At 36.6% G+C, this 25,855-nt stretch overlaps 1 protein-coding gene across 1 annotated transcript; it reads right to left on the bottom strand.

The window, feature by feature from the left end:
* Window positions 1-15,815: 15,815 nt before the first annotated feature.
* LOC112911047 (olfactory receptor 2T29-like) lies at window positions 15,816-22,500 on the bottom strand. Its single transcript, XM_025987366.1, has 2 exons — window positions 22,481-22,500; window positions 15,816-16,776 (listed from the first exon to the last, which is right to left on the bottom strand). The coding sequence occupies exon 2, from the start codon at window positions 16,773-16,775 to the stop codon at window positions 15,816-15,818; it is 960 nt and encodes a 319-aa protein (XP_025843151.1). The 5' UTR covers window position 16,776; window positions 22,481-22,500.
* Window positions 22,501-25,855: the final 3,355 nt, after the last annotated feature.

Below are 25,855 nucleotides of genomic sequence, written 5' to 3'. Positions count from 1 at the left end.
GTTTGGTCATGTGTTTTTCAAAGGGCTTGGGCGAGTCCCTATAAGCATTCTCTGAAACACTGGAATTCTCTCATGGAGAAATCTACCAGTGAAGGGAAGGGGAAATTTCAAATATTCTTAAGCATTTAACTTAGGTTAATACTCTTGCCAAGGAAAAAACAAGTTTCTGTTCTCCATGTTTGCAGACTGTGAGAAAGTGGTGGCTACAGCCTTTATTTCAAAGCCAGAGAATACACACTGCTGTTCCAGAAAGATGAAAGGCAGCAAGGATGGGCTCTGGCCGGCTGTTGAATCCTGAATCTTTCTTTCCAGACTTCCCAGCTGACTGCATGTATATTTATTTCATGGCTAAATAAAACATTACAATTTATATTTCCAAGGTTTTTCAGCAAATTGTTGCTTTATTTTTTTTTCTGTTGCAGAGAAAGAAGAAGCTTTATTTTAAAAGCTCATCATAGGATTAAATATGGTAGTGAAAAATCAGAGCTATAGGTCCAACAATAGGAAAATGGATTTTAAATGATGATGGCCACACAATGCATTATGTAGCCACTTAAATGATTTCTATAAAGATCTTAAAATCCCATCAGAAAATAATTGTTTTTAAAAGACACTGTGAGGAGACAAATTATTTTGTGATTGCCAACAGTATTAAATATACATAGAAAAATAGTAATGAAGGCATACATATTAGCTTTTATGGAAAGGGCAGGATTTCAGTATTTTATTTTATTTTATTTTTTATAATAAATTTATTTTTATTGGTGTTCAATTTGCCAACATACAGAATAACACCCAGTGCTCATCCCATCAAGTGCCCCCCTCAGTGCCCGTCACCCATTCACCCCCACCCCCCGCTCTCCACCCCTTCCACCACCCCTAGTTCTTTTCCCAGAGTTAGGAGTCTTTATGTTCTGTCTCCCTTCCTGATATTTCCCACACTTTTCTTCTCCCTTCCTTTATATTCCCTTTCACTATTATTTATATTCCCCAAATGAATGAGAACATATAATGTTTGTCCTTCTCCGATTGACTTACTTCACTCAGCGTAATACCCTCCAGTTCCATCCACATTGAAGCAAATGGTGGGTATTTGTCATTTCTAATGGCAGAGTAATATTCCATTGTATACATAAACCACATCTTTATCCATTCATCTTTCGATGGACACCGAGGCAAATGATGTATCGGATAAAGGGCTAGTTTCCAAGATCTATCAAGAACTTATTAAACTCAACACCAAAGAAACAAACAATCCAATCATGAAATGGGCAAAAGACATGAACAGAAATCTCACAGAGGAAGACATAGACATGGCCAACAAGCACATGAGAAAATGCTCTGCATCACTTGCCATCAGGGAAATACAAATCAAAACCAGAATGAGATACCACCTCACACCAGTGAGAATGGGGAAAATTAACAAGGCAGGAAACCACAAATGTTGGAGAGGATGTGGAGAAAAGGGAACCCTCTTACACTGTTGATGGGAATGTGAACTGGTGCAGCCACTCTGGAAAACTGTGTGGAGGTTCCTCATAGAGTTAAAAACAGATCTGCCCTACGACCCAGCAATTGCACTGCTGGGGATTTACCCCAAAGATACAGATGCAATGAAACGCCGGTACACCTACACTCCGATGTTTATAGCAGCAATGTCCACAATAACCAAACTGTGGAAGTTGTTGCTTTAAAAAAATAATAAAACTAGAACACCTGGGTGGCCCAGTGGTTGAGTGTCTGCCTTTGGCCCAGGGGGTGATCCTGGAGTCCCAGGATCCAGTCCCGCATTGGGCTTCCTGCAGGGAGCCTGCTTCTCCCTCTACCTGTGTCTCTTCTTCTCTCTGTGTGTCTCTCATGAATAAATAAATAAAATATTAAAAAATAAAAGCAAATAATTAGAACTTAAAATGTTGTTCTAATTTTATGTCTATTTTTTGTTTATTAAAATCAATAGAAAATATTGATATATACAGGGAACAGGAATTTTGACCAAAGTTTTGAGAAACATTCCTATACACCAAAATAACTAATTTTGTTAAAAGGCAACTGTAAAACTAAGCATCATCCCAAGCTATCCATGACTTTAAAATCCAGTTAAGATGGAGGAGGCCTTGAATCTCTTAGTGTATCTGGACAGCACTGTAAACTCAAAGGTAGAAGCATCTTGAGAGCAGTTTATCATTCTCATATGTCCAGAGTTTTTAGTGTGTAGTATCTCAAAATATACAGAGTATTTCAGAAGGTTTCTTGGGCCAGGAAATCTCAGAGTTCTGTTTTTGCACCTGATCTTACAGGCAGGTCAGTCTCTGGGAGAGGTCATCCTGCTCAGCCTATGAAATGCTCCTCCCCATGGAGCAAGTCTACCTCTGCATCAGCTCTATGTTGAGATCTGATGACTTTGTCTTCTAGTCTCGATTCCTGAATCAAACAATGGCCTACTTTAGGGTTTTCATTAAACTTTCTCTATCCTTAGCTTTATATTTGATATTGGTGGAGATATGGAGCTTTAGGTGAAACCTATCTTCTCCTGGCCTAGCTTGTTACAGCACTCTGTCAGGACTGTTATACATGAACTGAGGGATTTGGCTTTCTTTTTGTTGAATAAAGCTCTTGAAGATAATATATCATTATAAAGATATAAATTGGGAGGACAAGATAGGGAAAAATGAAGGACCTCATCTTACTTTATGTTAAAATAACAAATTCTTTAAATTATTTTTTCCTTTATTTTTTAAGTTTTTGTTTTAGATTGTTAAATTCTAGTTAACATACAGTGTAATATTAGTTTCAGGTGTAGAATATACTGATTCAACACTCCCATACAATACCCAGTGCTCATCATTCAAGTGTACTCCTAAATTCCAATCATGTGTTTTACCAATCCTCCCACCCACTTCTTCTCTGGTAACCATCAGTTTGAACTCCATAGTTAAAAGCCTGTTTCTTGGGTTGCCTCCCTATCTCTTTTGTTTCCCCTATGTTTATTTTTGTATATGGTATAAGAAGGTGATCTCGTTTCATTCTTTTGCATGTCACTGTCTAGATTTCACAACACTGTGTATTGTTTCTTCCAGGTGGTCCAGTTTGTTTGCACATAGTTTTTCATAATGCTCTCTTATAATCTATTGTATTTCTGTGGGGTTGGTTGTTATTTCTCCTCTTGCACTTGTGATTTTATTTGGATATATATTTCTTTTCTTCTTGATAAATCTGGCTAAGAGATTTTCCATTTTATAAACTTTTCCTCCTTCACAGCTCCCTGTTTTTTTCCATCTCCCTGGGGTTGTCTGCTTGCCTTCTCTCCAAGAGCAGCACAGCATCTTCAGGGCTCTATCCCAGACAACCCTTCTGACCTTTAAAACTCCATTTTTTAAGCTCTGCCAGTTGTAAGGACTCAGGAAAATCAGCCCCTCTTGTTTTCCCAGCCAATTACTCTGATGAAATATTCTCCTTGTGAGTTTCCCTGTGGACTCTGGACTCCATTCTCTCTCCCTTCTTTGTGACTGTAGCTCCCTCCACCTGCAGCAGCCACAGTCCACTTTTCTCCTAAATCACATCTCAACACTTCCTTCTTTGATATGACCTTTTCTCTCTCCTTGGTTGTGAAATTTATTCTGTCAGTTTTCAGGTTGATTTCTGGGGAACTTATAACGTTTTGATAATTATCTAGTTGTATTTGTGGGCTGTACCTATGGTCCTGCTACTCAGCTGCCACCTTCTCTTCCTTCTATACCTCTATTATATGTCAATACCATGCTGTTTTGATTACTGTGGCTTTGTAACATTTTCAAATCAAGAGATCTGTACCTATGGTCCTGCTACTCAGCTGCCACCTTCTCTTCCTTCTATACCTCTATTATATGTCAATACCATGCTGTTTTGATTACTGTGGCTTTGTAACATTTTCAAATCAAGAGATATGATGTTTAGCTTTGTGTTTCCAAATGATTGCTTTGACTATTCAGGGACTTTTGTAGTTCCATTCAAATTTTAGGATTGATTTTTCCATATCTGCAGAAATTCTTGGGAAATTTAATAGGGATTGCTCTAAATGCAAAAATGGCTTTGGGTAGTATGAATATTTTAACAATGATAGTTTTTCTCATTCATGAAAATGTTGTCTTTGTACTCATTTGTGTCTTCAATTTATTTCATCAATGTCTTTGTTTCATGGTTATTTTATTCTTGGTTAAATTTATTCTAAGTATAATAGCCTGCATGTACATCTATGTATAAATGAGTGAAGAAAAGTTGGTATATACGAAAGAATAGTATTTAGTCATAAAAAAGAACATCCTGTTCTTTGGTATATGGAATAAAATCAAGAATATTATGCTGTTAAAAAGAAACCACAGGCCCAAACTTAGGCCAAGTTACCAAACTCTTGCGCCCACAGGAAATTGACCTCACCTGAAATAATATTTGTTTTATTTTTATGACTTCCTTGTCCTTCCTTTAAAAACCATTTTTGTTCACTTAGCCCTTTAGAACTCCACTTTGCTTGCTAAATAGGATGATGACTGATTCCTGAATCTTTAAATCATATAGGGTCTTCAGATTTACTTAGTTTTTTAGGTTTGCTCAATTTTATTTTTTAAAAGATTTTGTCATAGCAAAAGAATCTGGAGGGAACGTTCAATGCCATTCAGGTACACCAAGAAACCACAGATGTGGTTCCCTGTAAACTCTTTGAACTTAAAATCTTTCTCAATATTTATAAGGGCTGTAAGATATTTTCAGTGCTAAGCTCCACTTTTTTTGCATTTGAGCTCCTGATCTAATTTGCTTTCCTTTACAGGGCAGAGAAGCTGAAGCTGTTGGATGGTTATGCCTAGACCTAATTGAGCTGGCACACTTACCCAGAACTAAACTGAGCTGGCAGATTTGCTCTGAGCCCAGCTGAGCTTGCAGAAGTATTGGTCACAGGCCAAGCACCTAGCCTTTCAGATATTTATTTATTTATTTATTTATTTATTTATTTATTTACATACACAGAGAGGCAAAGACTTAGGCAGAGGGAGAAGCAGGGTCCCTGTGCAAAGCCTGATGTGGGACTCGATCCCAGACATGAGCTGAAGGGAGACACTCAACCACTGAGCCACCCAGGTTCCCCAGATGACAATTCTTCTGGTGAAAAACACCACACTTTAGTTATATCTTGGCTTGAATGCTGAGAACTATTAGTGGTAACTGTAGTTCTCCATAGTGTTTGGGATTAGTCCACAGTCCCCATTCCTTGTGGTTTGCTGGTCCAACTGCTTGCCTAACTCAAGGCTCAATAGGAATTATTGATGGTGTATACAAGACCTTCTTGTGGCCAGGACACATTAACATTTGTTGGTTACTGATGATACATTACAATGCACATATTTGTTAGTCTTGATTTGTGTAGGTGAGGAATATTGCTAATGGGGAAGTCACAGGTCAGAAAGCTACAAAAATTGGTTAGGCATAGGCCAAGTATTTAATGGCTGTTAGTGTGCTCACTACCTCAGGAATACTACTGTGATGATGACCCTAAGTTACTTGCCAATGTCAGAAATCTTTTGTGAAATAATGTACTATAAAACATTTTCAGGCTACCTGCATGGAGCCTGCTTCTCCCTCTGCCTGTGTCTCTGCCTCTCTCTGTGTGTGTCTCTCATGAATAAATAAATAAAACCATTAAAAAAATTTCAAACTCCAATCCAGGGGTACATTCCTTTAGATATTAGTTTAGCCTCAAGAAAACCAAAAATTTGGCTAAAGTAATTCTTTAAATTCTCAAGAACTGAACATGCCAACTTCTGGCACACCTGATTATTTTATGTCTAAGAACTAGTCCCAGAAGTTGCAGATTATCTAGTAAAATTGCAAAAATCTTACTAAAAGCAAGTTATAATTACAATGGTGATTATAGGGAATGTTCTGATTAGCTAAGATCATTTAAGAGGTGCATTTGAAAGCAATAGTTCCTAAATTAAACAGAATGAGATACCTGTTTCAATTGGCAAACAGATTACTCCAAAAGATTTCAAAATTCCAAAGCAATTTTGTCAAATTCATTGGAAAACGTTAATGAAAAATTAAAGATGCAAGAGGTACCTAAAACAAGTGATTATAAGACTGATGCTATCACTAAACCAACATGGATTTCCTTAGTTTTTAAAGATTTTATTTATTTATTCATGAGAGACACACACACACACACACAGAGGCAGAGACACAAGCAGGCTCCATGCTGGGAGCCCAACATGGGACTCAATCCCAGGTCTCCAGGATCAGGCCCTGGGCTGCAGGCAGCACTAAACCACTGCGCCACCGGGGCTGCCCATGGATTTCCTTCTTGATGAGTTAAAATCTACATCAGGTTGAGTTAATGTACAAAGAAAATTTTATTTGCAGCAAATAAGGAGATTACAGAAAATAATTTCCAAAGCCATAACTCTCTTAGCAAGGGTGAATGGGTTCCTTTTATTTAGTGTTAAGATGAATAATTAGATAGGGAAGCCCTGCATTATACAGAAGTAGCCCTAAGGTCACCCACACTTCCTAAATAAACAGGACTATACACACATTGTACATTATGTATATTGGTGTTCCTTCTTGGGTGGACATTTTAGTATTATAATGAGGTAAAGGTAGTTGTAGGTCATTATAGAAGGCATTCACAGTCCATATGCACAGGCAGGAGTTAGGAGTTAAACTCAAACTGGTCTAGGTTGGTCTGGGCTGGTGGGGGAGCTTGTCAAGACAATGGTTATCATGCTGGGGTAGCTCCACTTTCCATTTCTTGTGTTAAGAGATATCCTAGAAAGAACAGAGCTTAAGAAAAAAATGTGGGGTGAATATTGGTGAGTACAAACAAGTGAGCAGTAAAGGTCAAGTCATGGGGTCTAGCTGGAGACAGCTTAAGTCCTACTGCTCCCCTCTATTCTCCTCTGAGTACTCAGTCTAGATTGAATTGTTTTTCCATGGATCTCTGGGTGGCTCAGTGGTTTGGCACCTACCTTCAGCCCGGGGCATAATCTTGGAGTCCTGGGATCCAGTCCCACATTGGACTCCCTGCATGGAGCCTGCTTCTCCCTCTGCCTAAGTCTCTGCCTCTCTCTTTCTCTCATGAATAAATTTAAAAAATCTTTAAAAAAAGAATTGTTTTTCCATGCTGAAAGGACAACATAACTATAAACAGGAACCCACCATGTTATGGGCCTTATAGACACATTTCTGTATCTATCTTCAAAAGAAGGTTCTTTGATGGGCCCCTCTGAGACCTGATAAAGCAAGGATATTCTGATAAAGTCCTACATTATTCCTTTAAACAGCTCAGGGTAAACACTGTGGATAGTAGAACCTGACAAAGGTATCTCAGAAAAACTGGTGGAAGCCAGGAAAAGGTGAACATTCCTTTTCAACTTTCACATATTTTAAAATCCTTTTAAAATCTCCATCTGTAGTTCTAGACAGGAAAATAAAAATGTATGTTCTCTTTTAAAGTCCAGACCTATTGCTATTTGAAACTTTCTCTCTCAGCAATAACTATTGTCTCCTACATTATCTTATTTTGTGTAACTGGGCTTGGCTTTCTTCCTGTCTGAGGCATGAAGATTGGTTTTTGTTTGGAGATTAATGGCTATTATTGAAAGTGGCTCTGGACCTTGCACCCTTTCAGGGGACATCTCTTACACCCAAAGGATTTTTTAAATACTTCCAAAATATTTAGAATTAAAACTACATAGTCAGAAGGAAATAAACAAATAGAAGATAATGTAATTGGGCAAATAGATAAACTTTGATACCATTTAAGTTACAACACGATTTGAAGAACTGAAAGGAAATATCCTTATCTTACAAATCTTTACAAAAATAGGAATGCAGCTCACAAGACAATTCAAAATGCACCTGTTTCTTTACCAATCCACAAACCTTCTCTGTCTGTCTCAAATGGCTTGTAAATTACTGACCTTAGGAAAACAAGATCTTTTTTCGGAGAAATTTGTATTCTTTCTCTGTCCCTTAAAGTTATATATATTATTGTGTTGTTGATACGTACACACAGCCCACAATCACCTAATACTGATGGTGGGGAAAAAAAGAAAAAATATTTTAAAATATTTTAAAATTATATATATATATATACTAATTTTATATATATTTATATTTATCTCCAGATGGTATTGCTGAAATTAATTTGTATAAGAGTTCTATGTAATTGGTTGAAAGACAAGTGCTTATAAGAATTGTACATTCTACACCCTGTCTTAAGCCTGAATTGATATGTGGTGGGGGCAACGGGACATTCAAGATATTTTTGTGATTCTTTTTTTAACACCTCTTTTTTTGTATATATAATGATGAAACATGTTGTAATGGTTGAACAGGGAAGGAGAAAGAAAATTTATTATCTGAGTGGACCCTTCATTGTGGAAAAGTAGATGAAGAGTTTATCTGTATTATTGAACATGGTTTAGGCTCCCCTGCCTTTTTTTTTTTTTTCCACATTGTGCGTTTTGTCCTGAATTGTAAGTTAAACACAATGCTAGTACCTGTTTACACTGTGAAGTGGATATTGTTACAGAGAGCACACTGGAGGCTTTCTCACTGTTAAGCAAATAATGCTCATGTGAATATATGATCTGAGGAGAAGAAAGCCCTGTAGTTTTAACTGGTGATACTATCTGTCTTGTTGGAGAATAAATCTTAGAATTTTTCTTCCCCCTCCAATAAAAAAAAATGAATTGGCCTACTGAACTGGCCTCTTTCTATCCAGAAAGATAGAAAATAAATCTTTTTTTCAGGTTTATGTTATCTAGGAAAATATTTAAGACTTAGGCAAAATGAAGTAAGAGTAAGGGTACTTGTTTGATCCAGTCCCCTTAATTCAACAGAATAGCTATTCAAACCAAACTAAACATCTTTCAATTCAACTGGAGATGTAAGGAAAGAATGGTTGGAACTCCATAAATAGAAAAATGACTATTTCGTAAGGTAGGAGTGAGAAGAAGAATGCAAGGAATATACCAGAAGAAAAATGGCAGGTGGAGGAAGACTTTGTAATGTGGCTATGGGAAAGTGATACAGTCCTAGAGCTCAAAATTGGGACCTGTAGAAATCTGCTCCTGGAGAAACTTCCCTGCCTGAAAGGTCCTTAGTGGTAAAGCAGGGCAGAATCATGAGTAGGATAGTGGGGTCTCAATATTCCCAGAGGTACAGAAAGAACAAGGGTGTCTAACCTGGCAGAGTTCCCAAGCACTGGAGTGGAGAAACAGGTTTAGGTCAGCAAGCCCAGGAAAAGTCTCACCTTGTTTTGCTGTAAACCTCAAACCAAGGCCTGATCAGTTGACCATTCTCTGTGTAGGTCTCTACAAAGGGCTGGAACTCAGCAACCTTCCATCTTCCTTTGGTACAGGTGAAGTGGGTGTACACTTGACCGGATGAATGATCTCCATGCCAGGGCCTTGCAAGGAACATAAATGGGACAATCCTCTGTTTCTGTTGGGAAGGGTGAGATGGGTGTGCCCATGAGTGGGTGAAAGCTATCCCTGCTGGAACCCTACAAATTGCACAAATCAGTGTCCCTCTTCCTGCCCCGAGGCAGCATGTGAGTGTGCAGGCTCCACAGGAGTCTGCAGAACTTAGCAAACATCACAACTTCTCAGCCCCAGGGCTGGAGATCTGGGTGTGGACATTTTTGTTTTCACCCTCTAAAGAGGGGCAGAAAGCCTCTAGGGAACAAAAACCTCACAGAGCAAACAGATTACACTGAGCCTGGCCCCCTGGCAAGGGGCAGTGCAACTCCATCCAGGCACAGACACCTGAGAATCAGAGCAGCAGGCCTCTCCCCAAGACCAGCTGGAAGAACAGGGGGACAGCAAGCTTATTGACCAAACTGCTCTGGAAAGCTCCAGGGTTGGGGAAAATAGAATATAGAACTTGAGGTTGGGATCCCTGGGTGGCGCAGTGGTTTGGCGCCTGCCTTTGGCCCAGGGTCCGATCCTGGAGACCCGGGATTGAATCCCACGTCAGGCTCCCGGTGCATGGAGCCTGCTTCTCCCTCTGCCTGTATCTCTGCCTCTCTCTCTCTCTGTGTGTGTGACTATCATAAATAAATAAAAACTAAAAAAAAAAAAAATTAGAACTTGAGGTTTAATTTTCTTATGATTCATCTTTCAGTTCAAAATTTTCCACTTTTTTCTTTTTTCTCATTTCAAATAGTTTCTTATTTTATTAACTCTATGGTTTAATGTCTTTTTTTTCTTTAAAGTTCATATTTTGCAATTACATACTATAGATATAGTCTTCAGTTTTGGTTTCTTTTAAATGAATTCAATTTTATTTATAAATATATTATATATATATTTTATTTATCTATCTATCTATCTATCTATCTATATATCTATATTACAATTTTGGAATTTAGAGTCTTTTAAAAAACAGACCAAAATACAGTCAGGACCACGTGGATCACCTTTTTTACACTGTGTGAGATTATATTCTCTCTCCTTTCTTCATCCTCCCATTTTTTTTCTCTTTCTCTTGCTTTTCTTTATCTTAATCTTTTACCTTTTATTTTCTGGTTCTTAATTTCTTTGGAATTTTCCTGTGTGTACTTTTTTGGGTCATGGTTTATATTTTTGACTCTGCTCACTCTAACAGACATTTTACATGGGACAAAATGACTAGTAGGAGGAATTCACAACAAAAGAAGGAATGAGAGGTAATACTTTCTGCCACAGATATAATGGATATGGATTTAAGTAAGATGTCAGAGATGTAGATGTAGTTCAGGAAGGCAATTATAAAGTTACTAATTGGATTAAAAAAAAAAACATAGAGCATATAGCACTAGAGAATCTCAGTGCAGAAATGAGTTCAAATCAGGCTGAGATTAAAAGCACTCCAACAGAAGTGAAATCTAAATTGGATGCTCTAACTTCTAGGGTAAATGAGGCAGAAGAGAGAGTAAGTAACATAGAAGGCAAGTTGATGGAAAGAAAGTGGAGGAAAAGAGAGAAAAACAACTAAGAGCCCATAAGGAGAGGCTCTGAGAGATAAGCAATAGTTTGAAAAAAAAATCCATATTATTGAAATTCCTGAGGGTGCATGGGGGGTGCAGAAGGTATATTTGAGCAAATCATAGCTGAGAACTTCCATAATATGAGGAAGGAAACAGGTATGCATACCCAAGAGGTAGAGAGGACCCCTCTAAAAATAAATAAAAATAGATCAACATCCTGATGTATAATAGCAAAATTTAAAAATTTCAGAGATAAAGAGAAAATCCTGAAGGTAACTTGAGACAAGAGATTCCTTACATACAGAGGGTGAAATACCAGATTAACAGCAGACTTATTCACAGATATCAGGCAGGACATAAAGGATTGGCATGATATATTTAGGGAACTCAATGAGAAAAATATGAAGCCACAAATACTTTATCCAACAAGGCTGTCATTAAAAATAGAAGGAGAGATAAAGAGCTTCCAGGAGACACAGAAACTGAAAGAGTATGTGAGCATAAATCCAGTCCTGCAAGAAATATTAAGGAGGGCAGCCCTGTAAGTGAAGAGGGAGCCCAAAGGAATAGAGAGAATCTGCAGTAACAGGGACCATATGGGTAATACAAGGTCATGAAATTCATATCTTTCAATAGTTATTCTGAATATAAATGGGCTAAATGCTCCAAAGACACAGGGTATCAAACCAGATATAAAAGCAAAACCCATCCATATGCTGTGTATAAAAGACTCATTTTTGACAGAAAGATACTTTCAGACTGAAAATGAGAGCATGTAGAATAATTTACCATGTAAATGGACCCCCAAAGAAAGCTAGGGTAGCAATCCTCATATCAGACAAATTAGATTCTAAACCAAAGACTCTAATAAGAGATGAAGAGGGGCACTATATCATGCAGAAAGGATCAGTCCAACAGAAATACCTAACCATTATACATATTATGCTTCCAATCTGGAAGCAGCTAATTATATCAACCAATTAATAACCAAAGTAAAGAAATACATTGATACTAATAAAATAATAGTAGGATACTTCAATACCCCACTCACAGCAATGGACAGATCATCCACACAGATCAACAAAGAAAAGGGGCTTTGAATGACACACTGGACTAGAGGGACTTCACAGATATACATAGAACATTCCATCCTAATGCAACAGAATACACATTCTTCTCAAGTGAACATTGAATTTTCTTCAGAATAGACCACATACTGGGTCTCAAATCATATTTCAACTGATACCAAAAAATTGGGATTATTCCCTGCATATTTTCAGACCACAATTGCTTTGAAACTTGAATTCAATAATAAGAGAAAATTTGGAAATAACTCAAACACTTGGAGGTTAAAGGGCATCCTACTAAAAGATGAATGGTTCAATCAGCAAATTAGAGAATAAGTTAAAAGATTCATGCAAACTAATGAAAATGAAAGCACAACTGTTCAAAACCTTTGGAATACAGCAAAGGTGGTCCTATGAGGGATGTACATTTCATACAAGCCTCTCTCAAAATATCAGAGAAATCTCAGATATACAAGCTAACCTTACACCTAAAGGAGCTGGAGAAAGAAAAGCAAATGAAGCCTAAGCCAAGCAGGAGAAGATACATAATAAGGATTGGAGCAGAACTCAATGATATAGATACCAGAAGAACAGTGGAACAGATCAATGAACCAAGGAGCTTGTTCTTTGAAAGAATAACATAGATAAGTCCTTAGCCAGCCTTATTAAGAAGAAAAGAAAAGAAAAGAAGAAAAAAGAACCAAGTTAATAAAATCATGAATGAATGAAGACAATCATAACCAACACCAAGGAAATACGAACAATTTTAAGAATGTATTATGAGCAACTATGTGCCAACAAATTAGGCAATCTGGAAGAAATGGATGTATTCTGGAGAATGTTCCATGTGCACTCGAGAAGAATGTGTATTCTATTGCTTTAAGATGGATGGTTTTGTATATATAAGTCAAGTCCATCTGGTCCAGTGTGTCATTCAAAGCTCTCTTTCCTTGTTGATTTTCTGCTTAAATGATCTTTTTATTGTTGTGAGTTGGGTGTTACAGTTTACTATTATTATTATATTATTATATTATTATCAATGTGTTTTATTTGGTTATTATTTGGTTTATATAATTGGCTGTTCTCATATTGGAAGCATAAATATTTATAATGTTAGATCTTGTTGGATAGATCCTTTAAGTATGATATAGTGTCCATCTTCATTCCTTACTACAGTCTGATTTAAAATTTAATTTGTCTGATATGAGAATTGTTACCTCCGCTTTCTTATAATGTCCAATAGCATGATAAATGGTCCTCCACCTCCTCATTTTCATTTTGGAGGTGTCTTAAATGAGTCTCTTGTAGACAGCATATGGATAGGTCTTTCTTTTTTATCCAATCTGATATCCCTGTCTTTTGACTGGAGCATTTAGCCCTTTACACTCAGAGTCACTACTAAAAGATATGAATTTAGTGCCATTGCATTGCTGGTAAGATCACTTTTCTTTATAGTGTGTCTGTTTCTTCCTGGCTTGTTATTTTTGGACTCTCTCTTTGCTTAGAACATCCTCTTTAATATTTCTTGGAGGGCTAGCTTGGTGATCACATATTCTTTCAGTTTCTGTCTGTTCTGGAAGCTCTTTAGCTCTCCTTCTATTCTGAATGACCGTCTTGAAGATAAAGTATTCTTGGCTGCATGTTCTTCATTTACCACCCTGATTATATCATACCAACCCATTCTGGCCTGCAGGTCTCTGTGGATAGTTGTGATGCCAAACTAATGTTTCTACCCTTGTACATTAAGGACATCTTACCTCAAACCACTTTCAGGATTTTCTCTTTATCTTTGACATTTCTTAGCTTCACTATTATATTTCAGTGCATTGATTATTTTTCTTGATTTTGAGGGGAGTTCTCTGTGCTTCCTGGACTTGAATGCCTGTTTCTTTCCCAGATTAGGGAAGTTCTCAACTATGATTTGCTCAAATATACCTTCTATTCCTCTATCTCTTTCTTCTTCCTCTAGGATTCCAATAATTCTAATATTGTTTTGCTTTATGGCATCCCTGATCTCTTGACCCATCATGGTCCATCAGTTGTTTTCCTCTCTTTTCATCAGCTTCCTTCCTTTCCATAATTTTGTCTTCTATGTCACCGACTCTCTCTTCTGCCTCATTTACTCAATCTGTTAGAATATCCATTTTAGATTGCACCTCATTTAAAGTGAGAAAATATCATCCATGACCTCAGCAAAATACACACTAGACAAATCCAAAGAGATCAGAAACCAAAAAAGAAAAATTTTAAAAAGGGAAAAAAGATATAATTTATTCTTACACATGGATAAAACAGGGGAGTCATTTGGTCCTAGATGTATTTTGGTTTGTTTGGTGGAAGACATTAAATCCCAAAATTGTAAAGAAAGGAAATGAAATGAAATATATATAGATAGATAGATATAAATATATATATATAGATAGATAGATAGATAGATATAGATATATATCTATATATAGATAGATACAGATATATCTCAATGAAAAGAAGCCAAAAATGAAGAATGCCTATAAATATAAATGTAAGAATGAAAATTTAAAAAGATTTAAAAACAAAGAATTGATAAAATGAGAAACTAGTTGAAAAAGCAAAAAAGAAAAAGAAAAAGTTTAAAACCTCATAAAAAAACCCTCAATTCTATTCACTATTTTCCCATAGTGCAGAAGCTTTTTAGTGATCCATAAACTTGGTTCAAGAGATGTTGCTGTTTGTCTGTGGGAAGAGTTGGTTCCACTGATTGTAAGCTGTCTTTACCTAGGCATACTGCCAGAGGCCCAAGCTCAGTGTAAGCTGTTTCAGGTTACTCTATGTAGCTTTTGTTCTCTGAAGGCTTTTTTTTTTTTTTTTTTTTTTTTTCTCTGAAGGCTTTTTGCATCACTTTAGAGTATGAAAAAAAAAATTAAGACTAAAAATCCTTAAAAAAGGATTTTAAAAAAGGACAGAAAGACTTTCTTAGCTATTTTTAGCTAAAAATAATAAAATAAAATAAAATAAAATAAAATATAAAATAAAATAGCTTTTTGCATCACTTTAGAGTATGAAAAAAATTAAGACTAAAAATCCTTAAAAAAGGATTTTTAAAAAGGACAGAAAGACTATCTTAGCTATTTTTAGCTGAAAATTAAGACTAAAAATCCTTAAAAAAGGATTTTTTTTAAAAAAGGATTTTAAAAAAGGACAGAAAGACTATCTTAGCTATTTGCTTGGACTTAATTTAATTTGTAGAAATGAAGCATGAATAAGAGTGGTACAAAGAACATCCTATACTCTTTACCTAGACTCTTTATTGTTAACACTGTACCTACTCTGCTTTATCACTTTTCTGTCAGTCTAAATTTCTCTCTCTCTCCCTTCTGCCTTCCCTCCCTTTCTCTCTCCATCTCTATCTCCTTTTCTCTCTTTTATTTGAGAAAATTTCTTACCTCCACATGATCTTTATCCTGTAAATAATTCATTATATATTTAATGTAAGTATTCTTCTATATAATAAGAGTACAGTTATAAACTTTAATTTTACCTCAAAATATTAGCATAGTACAATACATTTTGAATGGAGATTTAGAATCAAAGATAATTGTAGTACATTAGAGAAATTCATAAAGTAGTTGTGCATATGATATAAAGTACCATGGTATGAGGTCCCAAGAAATTTATTTATGTACTAAGGTATTCCCTAAGGAATCATTGGCATAAGATTCCTAAGTTCCAATGTGTAGAGAGAAGAAAAAACAGAATAAAATATTAATTTTCTATTTTATAATTTCTTGAAAGACAGGTCCTACATTCACCATTTTCTTTAAAGCTTCTGTGACATCTTTATTCCTCAGACTATAGATTAAAGGGTTTAGCAATGGAGTAAGTATGGTATAAAAGACAGACACCATTATGTCTTTTTCAGGGGTGTGGTAAAAACTGGGAAGCATATAGTTGTAGACTCCAGCCCCATAAAAGAGAATGACCACAGTCATATGGGAGGAACACGTGGCAAAGGATTTCTGGCTCTTTGCTGAGTTTATCCTGTGGATGGTGAAAAGGATGAAAGAATAAGAGCTTGCAATGACTGCCACAGGGATAAGAAGCATGAGGACACAGCACAGGTACATGACTGTCTCATAGAGGGAAGTGTCTGAGCAAGAAAGCTTCACTATGGCAGGGACTTCACAGAAGAAATGATGGATCTCTCGAGTTCTGCAGAAGGGGAAGGTCATGGTGATGGACGTGAGCATGAATCCATCCACAGATCCCAGAAACCAGCAGCCAGATGCCAGTAGAAGACACAATCTATGGTTCATGAGGACAGGGTAATGAAGAGGATGGCAGATGGCTACATAGCGATCATAAGCCATGGTGGCTAGAAGAAAACATTCTGAACCTCCTAGTGTTACATAGAGAAACATTTGCATCCCACACTCTAGGGTTGAGATCTTATTCATACTCATAACCTGGTTCATAAGCATTTTGGGTACAGTGATGGAAATGTATATTACATCCATGAGAGACAACTGGCTGATGAAAAAATACATGGGAGTGTGGAGGTGAGCATCAGAGTATATCAGAAATATCAGGAGAGAGTTTCCAGACAATACCAACAAGAAAACAATAAAAATGACCACACAGAGAAAAGTTGGGTGTTTTGACTGACTGAAAATTCCCACCAGGATGAAATCAGATTGTCCACTGTCATTGACCATCCAAGTTTTGTTGTCCATGAGGGTTCATCTAAGCCCAGTTCATCTAGACCTCAAGTTCACCAGTGAAAGCTTTGCAGGCAATGGATCACTCATGGAATGCAAATACCTGAAATGATTTAAGAAATAACTGAGAATTTTGTGTTTGTGCACACCTACTTGTGTAAAAAAGAGAAAGTCCTATGGGCCTATCGATTGAGGATTATTAATCAGAACTTATTGTGAATCTATCATAAAACTAAAAAATTACAACTGTGAATAATTGGTTATTAATATTGAAGTTGACACAATTCGGGTCATGACATTTCCTCATAACAGATAGTGTCATACATAAACATATATTGGGAATTTACAAAAGGTCAACTTTGTTGGGCCAGCGGGATCAAGGAAGATCAGGAGGCACCAACAAAATGGCAGTGGATCCTCTATCTTGTTACCCCTGCCTCAGAACTTTCCCACCACCAGCAGACTGCCCAAGGACATATTATCAGGGGAAGACAGGACCTATGCAGGAAATCTGAACTGTATCAGACCCCATATAGGGCATAAGCAATTATCGCCCCATACTAATTCTGCCAGTAACATGCCTTAATACCTATCACCCCATACAGACACACAACCCTTACTCTCCCCCTTAAAAAATCCCGCTTGTACTCCCCTGCACGTGACTTCTTGGCCCTGAGACTTCCCCAACTTCACTCCCTTGCAGGGCCTCGGCTCGCCCAAGAGCGCGACCCATTAAAAGCCTGTTTCTTCCAACTTTTGCATGGCCCCTCTTTTCATTTCACTACCAATCGGATTAAACCTGACAAACTTAAGCCAACAAGTCAAATCATTGAATTATTGAAAAATAGATAAACAATATAATTCTGCAGTTTTCATTATACAAGTCTAAATTGATTTAACATCAATGCTTTGTTTACCAACAAGAATATTTTTAAAATTCTTAGAGGTTTATTCCAGGTAAGAAAGATTTTGAAACTAAATTATACATAATATCAAATATTAGAGATTCTTTTACCCAGAGAAGCAAGCTTTCCTGTGAAGTTTTTGTGGTTTTGTAGAGTGAGGAATGCACCCAACCAAGAAAAAGTCAGGTTTCTCACACATGAATGAACTTTTGGAGACCTATGGGACTTTAGGTGAGATGTTTAGAATCTCAGCCCAAATGCAACCATAGACCCAACCCCCCTGCTCTTTACTCACTGTTTCTCTGTCTACTCTATATAAAACCAAGATAAACAATTTTTTAGCTCAGTTGTAGTAAGGATTGAGGGAAAATAACAAAAGTGATTAGAACATTACTAGTTACTGATAAACATGTATACTTTAGTCTAAAGTGTTCATACCAATGTTTAGTTATTGGGTAGGATCTATGTAAAAGATAGCTGTGACCATTATTGTCTTATGGTGCAAGATCAAGATGCATTACTTCATATGGTTTAGCATCTATTCATATATTTATATATTCATATACTTAAAATTTAGACTTCACAATTTCTGTAGTCCCAAACAACTTGAATAAGTGTGTATGTTTATTTTTATTTATGCTTATTCCATACAAATATATATATAATTAAATAAATACATAAGTGAATAGGTGATATACATATATGTATATATAAATAAATATATCAGTTGTAATATATATGTATGTATCTGTTGTAATATATATGTAAGCATATATATTACATATATAGCAATTAATTTCTCATGGAAACTGATATGCTGAGAAGACTATAGACTATGCTCATCCTTATAGACTATGTCAGTAGGTGTGTTTTAGTTTATTTTACTGTTTTTAAATGGTTCACTAAGATCAGCTTCCATCTGCTAATGAAAGTAATATTTGATAGAAAGATAATTTTATTTTGCAGTGAGATCCACATTTGTTGGATATTTGTATTAAGTACTGAATATTTATATCAAGATGTCTAAATCATTTGCAGTGTTACCTACTCCTTCAGCATTCAAGAGTATAGGATTATTGGCAAGGGCTTTTAAATTTTAGCATTAAAAAAATAAAATAAGGGATGCCTGGGTAGTTCAGTCAGTTGAGCGTTTGACTCTTGATTTCAACTCAGGTCATGATTTCAGGATCATGAGATTGAGCCCCACATGGGGCTCTGCACTTAGCATGAAATCTGCTTGAGATTCCTTCTGTCCCTCTCCCTACTCACACTCCTTCTTTCTTAAAATAAATAAATGAAATCTTTAAAAAATAAAACAGGACCATCTTTGTGACTCAGTTTGTTAAGCATATATCTTTGGCTCAGTTCATGATCTCAGGGTCATGGGATTGAACCTCACCCCAGGCTCCCTGCTCAGTGGGGAATCTGCTTCTCCCTCTCCCTCTACCCATGGCTTGTGCCTTCTCTTTTTGCTCACTGTTTCTCTCTCAAATAAATACATAAAACATTTTTTTAAAATAAAATAAAAATATTTAATGTCAGAAAATTAAAAAGTTACAAAGATCATAATGTCCATAAGAGAAAATATAGAAGAAATTGTTATTGTTTGTCTTCATAAAGGCCATATGTATTCTGTGTGTATTGCTTTTTGTAGTACTTTGTAGCTGTTTTAAAATTATACTTTAAAAAAATAAAAAAGAAAAAATAAATACAATTATACTTTAAATAAGATTTATATATATTTTTCTTAATAGAATGACTACCACCTCCTTACAAGCAGCCAAGTTTAATTCTTCTTTATATTTTTCAACATGTAACTTAGGCATAGCCACTGAAAAGCAAGATAGAGAATAAAAAATGGATCGGAGTTACAGACATCCCAGTGTTGCCTCATTTTCTTCTCAGTATATCAGTTTCCATGAGAAATTAATTGCTATGTGCATTAAAGTGATTATGTTTGGGAAAACAAAACAAAGACTTATCTGGTAAATAATAGAGACATGTAAATTCAAAGTTTTTCTTCTGTTATTTAGATTTTAAGAGATTAATTTCAATTAGTGAATCACACTAAAGATTCACAGTTTGCTGAATGAATAAATGAAAAGCAGGAGGGTGTCTGGGTTTGCTGGTAAAGTCATTGATGCACTTTAATAAGTGGCGGTGATTGTGAACAAGCCACACTGAACAGTCTACTCAGAGCATCTGACAGAGGAAGTGCTGTCTGTACCATAAGGGAGCTTTCCTGATTATTGGTTCTTACTCCTTTCTATCTAATTTGTTGAGTTTCATGAAAACAGTTTACTATTTAAGTTGGGGGATGACTAATAGTGGTGGCAGAATACTATTGAATTTTTATTTGAGGCTGAGCATATTCCAGCAGTTCTATTACTTTGCATGATTTTATTTATTTATTTATTTATTTATTTATTTATTTATTTATCTTATTTCATCTTTTTACAGTTTTTTTTTTTTTTTAAATCAGGCTTCTAGGGAATATAACTAACATCACACAACTAAGCTGAAGATGACTTTGTCTCAGGCCAGTAGTGGGATCTACAGCTTGTAACTCTTAGACATGATCCTCCCTTAACAATTTATAATTTGAAGATTTATAATTTGAAGATTTATAATTTGAAGATATATAATTTGAAGATTTATAATTTGAAGATTTATAATTTGAAGATATATAATTTGAAGATATATAATTTGAAGATTTATAATTTGAAGATATATAAATTGTTAAGGGAGGATCGTGTCTAAGAGTTACAAGCTGTGGATCCCACTACTGGTCTGAGACAAAGTCATCTTCAGCTTAGTTGTGTGATGTTAGTTATATTCCCTAGGAGCCTGATTTAAAAAAAACTGTAAAAAGATGAAATAAGATAAACAAACAAACAAACAAATAAATAGATAAATAGATAAATAAAATCATGCAATTATGCTGAGTGAAATAAGTCAATTGGAGAAGGACAAACGTTATATGTTCTCATTCATTTGGGGAATATAAATAATAGTGAAAAGGAATATAAAGGAAGGGAGAAGAAAAGTGTGAGAAATATCAGGAAGGGAGACAGAACATAAAGACTCCTAACTCTGGGAAATGAACTAGGGGTGGTGGCAGGGGAGGAGGGCGGGGGGTGGGCGTGAATGGGTGACGGGCACTGAGGGGGGCACTTGATGGGATGAGCACTGGGTGTTATTCTGTATGTTGGCAAATTGAACACCAATAAAAAATAAATTTATTATTAAAAAATAAAAAATAAATAAAAATAAAAAAATAAAAATAAAAAATAAAAAAACAATTTATAATTTGAGTTTTAGACAACCTGTTATTAGTTTAAGCAGAAAAACATAAATATAATCAAGGTATTTGTTTTAGTGTTCTAACTACCAGAATTAATTCTCTTCAAATTGAAACCAGTTATTCTTCTGAAAAATTTCACTTTCTGGGAAAAAAATAATCCAACAATATAGGAAAAATATATTCTGTTTTCTTCTATCAATAATGGGAAATTTCAAACCCACTTTCTAGTGTAATAGAATGCAGTTGAGTACACAAGTGTTTTAAGTTTCAGAAGGAAATCTGCATCTATGTTCTCATTAAGAATAATAGAGAAAACAGAGAAAATATTGTCAAGAACTAATAGAAAGACTAGAACAGAACAAGTCAAGGACCATAGCCACTGTTTTTCTCCTGCAGTTCTGCCCACCTTTCAGGTTGAATCCATCATCAGAAGACACTACGCACCTCTTCTATATTGGTAAATGAACTATTACACGGTTAAGTGTATAAAGAAAAGTGGCAAAGTGACATCATCCTTAGTTTTACTCTTCTGCTTAGAGGACTGGATAAAATATTCTGTTGATAAATCCGCTTGGGACTTTGAAGAATCATGCAATTAATACAGCTAAATATGCTAATAGATATTGCAGTGGCATTTTTTATGCCCTTAAAATTATTAAATGTAATGTGCATCAAAGTTTTTACCAATATTAACAAGGGCTTCAGATTTCATCATTGCTAATAAATTTCTATCTGTGAAATATATTAGTCTACAAAATATAGACTACAAAATATATTTTCACATATTTGTATATATATCTTCACTAAACTTTTAGTCTTCAATAAAATTTGTAAAATTTTTCATTATTATCTTCATGAGTATAAAGTATGAAACTAGGTTCAATTTATGTAATAACAACAACACTAATCAGTACTGCAGTAGAGATTAAGTTGGAGTTTTTCACATCTCTTTCTTAATCTTTTTTTTAATAATATATTTATTTTTTATTGGTGTTCAATTTGACAACATACAGAATAACACCCAGTGCTCATCCCGTCAAGTGCCCCCCTCAGTGCCCGTCACCATTCACCCCCACCCCCCCTCCTCCCCTTCCACCACCCCTAGTTCATTTCCCAGAGTTAGGAGTCTTTATGTTCTGTCTCTCTTTCTGATATTTCCTACCCATTTCTTCTCCCTTCCCCTCTATTCCTTTTCACTATTATTTATATTCCCCAAATGAATGAGAACATATAATGTTTGTCCTTCTCCGATTGACTCATTTCTTAATCTTTTTAAAAATATTTTTAAGTTTCTATTTAAATTCCAGTTAGTTAATCTACAATGCAATATTAGTTTCAAGTGGACAATATAGTGATTCAATACTTCCATACAATACCTGGTGTTCATCATAGCAAATGCACCCCCTATTCACTTAATTCTCATCACCTATTTCACCCATCCCCACATTCACTTCCTCTTTGGTGACTATCAATTTGTTCTCTGTAGTTAAGTGTCTGTTTCTTTGTTTGCCTCTGTCTCTTTTTCCCCCCTTTGTTTATTTGCTTTGTTTCTTAGATTATTGATTATACCTTTTCTCCTATAGTTCACTTGCAACATAAATTGCTTTAATGTTCAATTTAATTTTTCCAATTTTTCCTTTTTGTGAAAAAAACATGCATAATATAAAATTTGCCATCTCAGCCATTCTTCAGTGTACAGTTCAATGGTATTAAATGCATTCATATTGTGCAATCATCACCACCATCAATCTCCAAAACTTCTTTCAACTTGAAAAACAGAAATTCCATACCCATTAAACAACTCATTATTCCACCATGCCCTACACATCCTGGAAACCACCATTCTACTTTACTTCTTGATTTTGACTTCCTTAAGTACTTTATACAACTGGAACCATACTAGTCTGTATGATTTGTGTGACTGGCTTTTTACATTTTGCATAATGTCCTCAATGTTCATCCATGTTGTAACATATTTCAGTTGTTCATTTTTAAGACTAATATTCGATTGTATATATTATAGTTTTGCTTTTAAGTCCATTCAACGGACACATATGTTTCATATATTTTTCAGTAACTGCATAATGCTATTATGAACATGGATGTACAAATATCTCTTTGAAAGCATACTGTCAAGGGGTAGTGGAAGGGCAGGTGGGCATGGGGGATGGGTTGACTGGGTAATGGGCACTAAGGGGGGGCACATGACGGGATGAGCACTGGGTGTTATATGTTGACAAATCGAACTCCAATATATATACATATATAATATAAAATTTTTACATAAAGCATACTGTCAAAACTTTTGGACATTTATCCAGAATTAGAATTCAACTTTATATGACAAAGCCATGTTTAAATTTTTGATGAAGTTTCATACTGTTTTCCCTAGTGGTTATGCCAGTTTACATTCCTACCAATGATAGGCAAGAGTTCCAAATTCTCCACTTCCTCAAAAACACTTGCTATTTTCTGTGGTGATTATTGAAGATATATTAATAAATTTAAGATGGTGTATAATTTTATTTTTTATTTTATTTTATTTTTTTAAAAGATTCCATTTGGTCGGAGGCGGGGCAAGACGGTGGAAGAGTAGGGTCCCCAGTCACCTGTCCCCAACAAATTACCTAGATAACCTTCAAATCATCCTGAAAACCTACGAATTCGGCCTGAGATTTAAAGAGAGTCCAGCTGGAATGCTACAGTGAGAACAGTTCGCGCTTCTATCAAGGTAGGAAGATGTGGGGTGGGGGAGAAATAAAGACACAAAAGGCCTCCAAGGGGGAGGGGCCCCGCGAGGAGCCGGGCCCAGGCTGGGGCGAGTGTCCCCAGGACAGGAGAGCCCCGTCCCGGAGAAGCAGGAGCTGCACCAACCTTCCCGGGTGGAAAGGGGCTCGCAGGGAGGTGGAGCAGGACCCAGGAGGGCGGGGATGCCCTTGGGCTCCCTGGGACACGAACAGAGACCTGCGCCCTGGAGAGTGCGCCGAGCTCCCAAAGGGCTGCAGCAGCTCGGTGGGGCTCGGGCGGCGGCTCCGCGGAGGGGGCTGCGGGGCGGGAGCGAATCCAACAGCGCAGGCCCCGGAGCACAGGGCGCGGGGACACAGCCCAGAATCCGGCCTCCCCCGGGAGAGGCAGAGGCAGGGAGGGCCCAGGACAGCGAGGACGCTCCTGCCCCGAGCTGAGCAGATCAGCGGCCCCGCCCTGGAGCCTCCAGGCCCTGCAGACAGAGAGCCCCGGAGTTACTGCGGGAGCTGACTCCAGGGCTGCAGAGCTGGCCCCGCCACTGTGGCTTCCTCCCGGGGCCTCAGGGGGTGAACAACCCCCACTGAGCCCTGCACCAGGCAGGGGCAGAGCAGCTCCCCCAAGTGCTAACACCTGAAAATCAGCACAACAGGCCCCTCCCCCAGAAGACCAGCTAGACCAACAGGGAAAAAAAAATTATTGACCAAGCAGCACTGTAAAGTTCCAGGGGAACTCCAGAGATTTACAGTATACAGAATCAGAGGATACTCCACCTCGTTTTTTCTTTTGTTTGTTTGTTTTTTGATTTCTGTTTGCTTCCCCGCCCCCTTGTTTTCGTCTTTTTTTCTTTCTTCTCTTTATTTTCTTTTTTTCTTCGTTTTTCTTTTTTCTTTTTTTCTTTTTATTTTCTTCTTTATCTTCCCTCTTTTTCTCCTTTTCCCAACACAACGTGTTTTTGGCCACTCTGCACTCAGCAAAATGACTAAAAGGAAAACCTCACCTCAAAAGAAAAAATCAAAAACACTCCTCAATCCCACAGAGTTACAAAATTTGGATTACAATTCAATGTCAGAAAGCCAATTTAGAAGCACTATTATAAAGCTACTTGTGGCTCTAGAAAAAAACATAAGTGATTCAAAAGGCTTCATGACTGCAGAATGTAGATCTAATCAGGCAGAAATTAAAAATCAATTAAATGAAATGCAATCCAAAGTAGAGGTCCTAACAATGAGGGTTAAGGAGGTGGAAGAACGAGTGAGTGACATAGAAGACAAGTTGATGGCAAAGAGGGAAACTGAGGAAAAAGGAGACAATTAAAAGATCATGAGGATAGATTAAAGGAAGTAAGTAAAAGCCTGAAGAAAAAATCTACATTTAATTGGGGTTCCCGAGGGCGCCAAAAGGGACAGAGACCCAGAGGATGTATTTGAAAAAATCATAGCTGAAAACTTTTCTAATCTGGCAAGGGAAACAGGCATTCAGATCCAGGAAATAGAGAGATCCCCCCCTAAAATCAATAAAAACCATTCAACATCTTGACATTTAATAGTCAAGCTTGCAAATTTCAAAGATAAAGAGAAGATCCTTAAAGCAGCAGGAGACAAGAGATCCCTAACTTATATGGGGAGAAATATCAGATTAACACCAGACCTCTCCACAGAGACCTGGCAGGCCAGAAAGGGCTGGCAGGATATATTCAGGGTTCTAAATGAGAAAAACATGCAGCCAAGAATACTTTATCCAGCAAAGCTCTCATTCATATTAGAACGAGACATAAAGAGCTTCCAGGACAGGCAGGAAATGAAAGAATATGTGACCACCAAACCAGCTCTGCAAGAAATTTTAGGGGAGACTCTAAAGATTCCCCTTAAAGAAGAAGTCCAATGGAACAATCCACAAAAACGGATGAATAGATATCATGATGACACTAAACTCATATCTTTTAATAGTCTCAACCAATACCAAAAATGCAGATTGTCCCGTGCATATCCTCAGACCATAATGCCTTGAAATTAGGACTAAATCACATGAAGAAGTTTGGAAGGATTTCAAACACGTGGAGGTTAAGGACCATCCTGCTAAAAGATGAAAGGGTCAACCAGGTAATTAAGGAAGAATTAAAAGGACTCATGGAAACTAATGAG

Source organism: Vulpes vulpes, chromosome 7, assembly GCF_048418805.1.
Source record: "Vulpes vulpes isolate BD-2025 chromosome 7, VulVul3, whole genome shotgun sequence".
Lineage (NCBI taxonomy): Eukaryota > Metazoa > Chordata > Mammalia > Carnivora > Canidae > Vulpes > Vulpes vulpes.
This window is presented reverse-complemented; position numbering and strand designations above follow the sequence as displayed.

Coding starts and splice junctions, on each gene's coding strand:
- LOC112911047 (XM_025987366.1), bottom strand. CDS start 16,775: ATGGACAACAAAACTTGGATGGTCAATGACAGTGGACAATCTGATTTC.